The 1,708-nt window shown below is 24.1% G+C and overlaps 1 protein-coding gene across 1 annotated transcript, besides 6 other annotated features; it reads right to left on the bottom strand.

Annotated features, from left to right (window-relative positions):
* The first annotated feature begins 17 nt into the window (after positions 1-17).
* Positions 18-114: a microsatellite.
* Positions 115-323: 209 nt separating this feature from the next.
* Positions 324-451: a microsatellite.
* A 22-nt stretch (positions 452-473) lies between these two features.
* Positions 474-1,498, bottom strand: EDI_337130 (DNA-damage inducible protein ddi1, putative; the record flags this gene model as incomplete). Its single annotated transcript, XM_001736292.1, has 3 exons — positions 474-961; positions 983-1,210; positions 1,336-1,498. The coding sequence occupies 3 exons, from the start codon at positions 1,496-1,498 to the stop codon at positions 474-476; spliced, it is 879 nt and encodes a 292-aa protein (XP_001736344.1).
* Positions 1,233-1,290: a sequence feature (AT_rich).
* Positions 1,322-1,494: a microsatellite.
* A 4-nt stretch (positions 1,499-1,502) lies between the features above and the next one.
* Positions 1,503-1,595: a microsatellite.
* Positions 1,596-1,707: 112 nt separating this feature from the next.
* Position 1,708: part of a microsatellite that runs on past the window's edge.

Genomic DNA, 1,708 nt, shown 5'->3' with positions numbered 1-1,708 from the left:
TTTTATGTAATTTTATTTATAATATAAATATGTTAAAATTAGATAATATTTAATTTAGAATAAACAAATAAAATCAATAGAATAAAATAATAAAAAGAAAAGAATTAAATAAGAGTAGACCTGATAAGTTCCATTGCTGCTATTCTTGCTTTAATTTCAATATCATCATTTCTTCCACTTCCTATCCAATTATCATCTCTAGTAATATATCCTATTTCAAGATACCTATCAATATCTTCTTTTATTTCTGGATTAGTATTTTTCATATTTTCCATCATTTTAAGTTCATTTTCAAAATACTCTTCAAAGAGTTGATCTTCCCATCCTTCTCCTGTATTATTCATTTCCTGTTTTATCTTTCTTTCTTCTTTCTTTTATGTTATTGTCTCTTCTTTTCTTTTAATCATTTTGTTTTTTTGACTTTTCTTGTTATTATATTTTATTATTTTTTTATTGAAAAAAGAAAAGAAAAATTAATAAAGTTTTATTTGATTAAATGTAATATCACCTCCTGACTTGTCTAATATTTCACTTGCTTCTTCTTCACTTTTTCCACCAACCATAACTTGTTCAATAAGAGGAATTGGGTATCGAGGAAGACATGCATTTTCAAAATTAGGTAATGTGGGTTTAAAGATGGGATTAGTTTTCTTAAATGATGAATCACCATGAATTTGTCTAATGTGAAAAGGTTTCTGAAGAATATAGTCAACGTCAGTGTTACTCATAAATTTAATCTTATCATCTTTAATTCTTAACACACTTTCAGAAAAGTCTATAACTGCACCAATTGATTTAAGTGTATTTGTCCCTATTAATAAATGGTCAAGAGGGGAATCATCTCCAAGTACATTTAATGTTGTAATACAATAAGTATTTCCAATAATTATTGGAACAAGATGAATAACTCCTATTGTTTGTGTTCTTCCTACACCTTGGTACATTTTTTTTACTCTATAATCTATTTGTTTTTCTAAATTACAATCTTTACATGCTTTAATTGATATTACTGTTTCTTGTGCTCCACAATCTATCATTGCTTCTTTTACTACTCCATTAATTTTAACTTTAACAAACACCAAATCTCCTTTAACCAATAATTCAGGGTGTTCGTTTTCTAGCACTTTTATTTGTCTATCAATTTCTTCTTGTCTTATTCTTTCTTCTATTTTCTGTTGTTCTTTAACAATGTCCATTCTTTGTTTTTTGTCTTTTTAGTTTTTCACTCTTTCTTTATTTAAAAAAAAGATAAGATTTTTTAAATATAAAACAGATATTAAATTATATTATCTTAGTATTGAACAATGTGTTTACTAATTGTAAAGAAAAACAAACAATATATAGATATTAAAGAACATATAAATAAATGATAAAGTAGTAACAAAATGTATAATAAGAAAGGAATAGAAAAAGGGATTAAAAGAGAATAAGAATAAGAATATAAAATGGAGTGAACAGAAAGATAATATAGATAACACAAATAAGAAATAAAAAACATTAACAAAGAAAATAAAAAGAAATAAAAGAAAACAAAATAAGAGATAAAGAAAAATAATAATTAGAAGAAAAGTATATTCAAAATAAAATAAAATGAATATAGAGAAACTCAATTAAGTATCAATAGATCTGGTTTCTATACTTCTTTAATCATTGGAGAATAATCCCGTCCCTGCTCTGTAAATAAGAAATAAAGAAAGAATAAAGAAAT

Source organism: Entamoeba dispar, genomic scaffold (genome assembly GCF_000209125.1).
Source record: "Entamoeba dispar SAW760 scf_1105229459703 genomic scaffold, whole genome shotgun sequence".
NCBI lineage: Eukaryota > Evosea > Mastigamoebida > Endamoebidae > Entamoeba > Entamoeba dispar.
The sequence above is the reverse complement of the archived record's forward strand: the minus strand, read 5'-3'. Positions and strand labels throughout refer to the sequence as shown.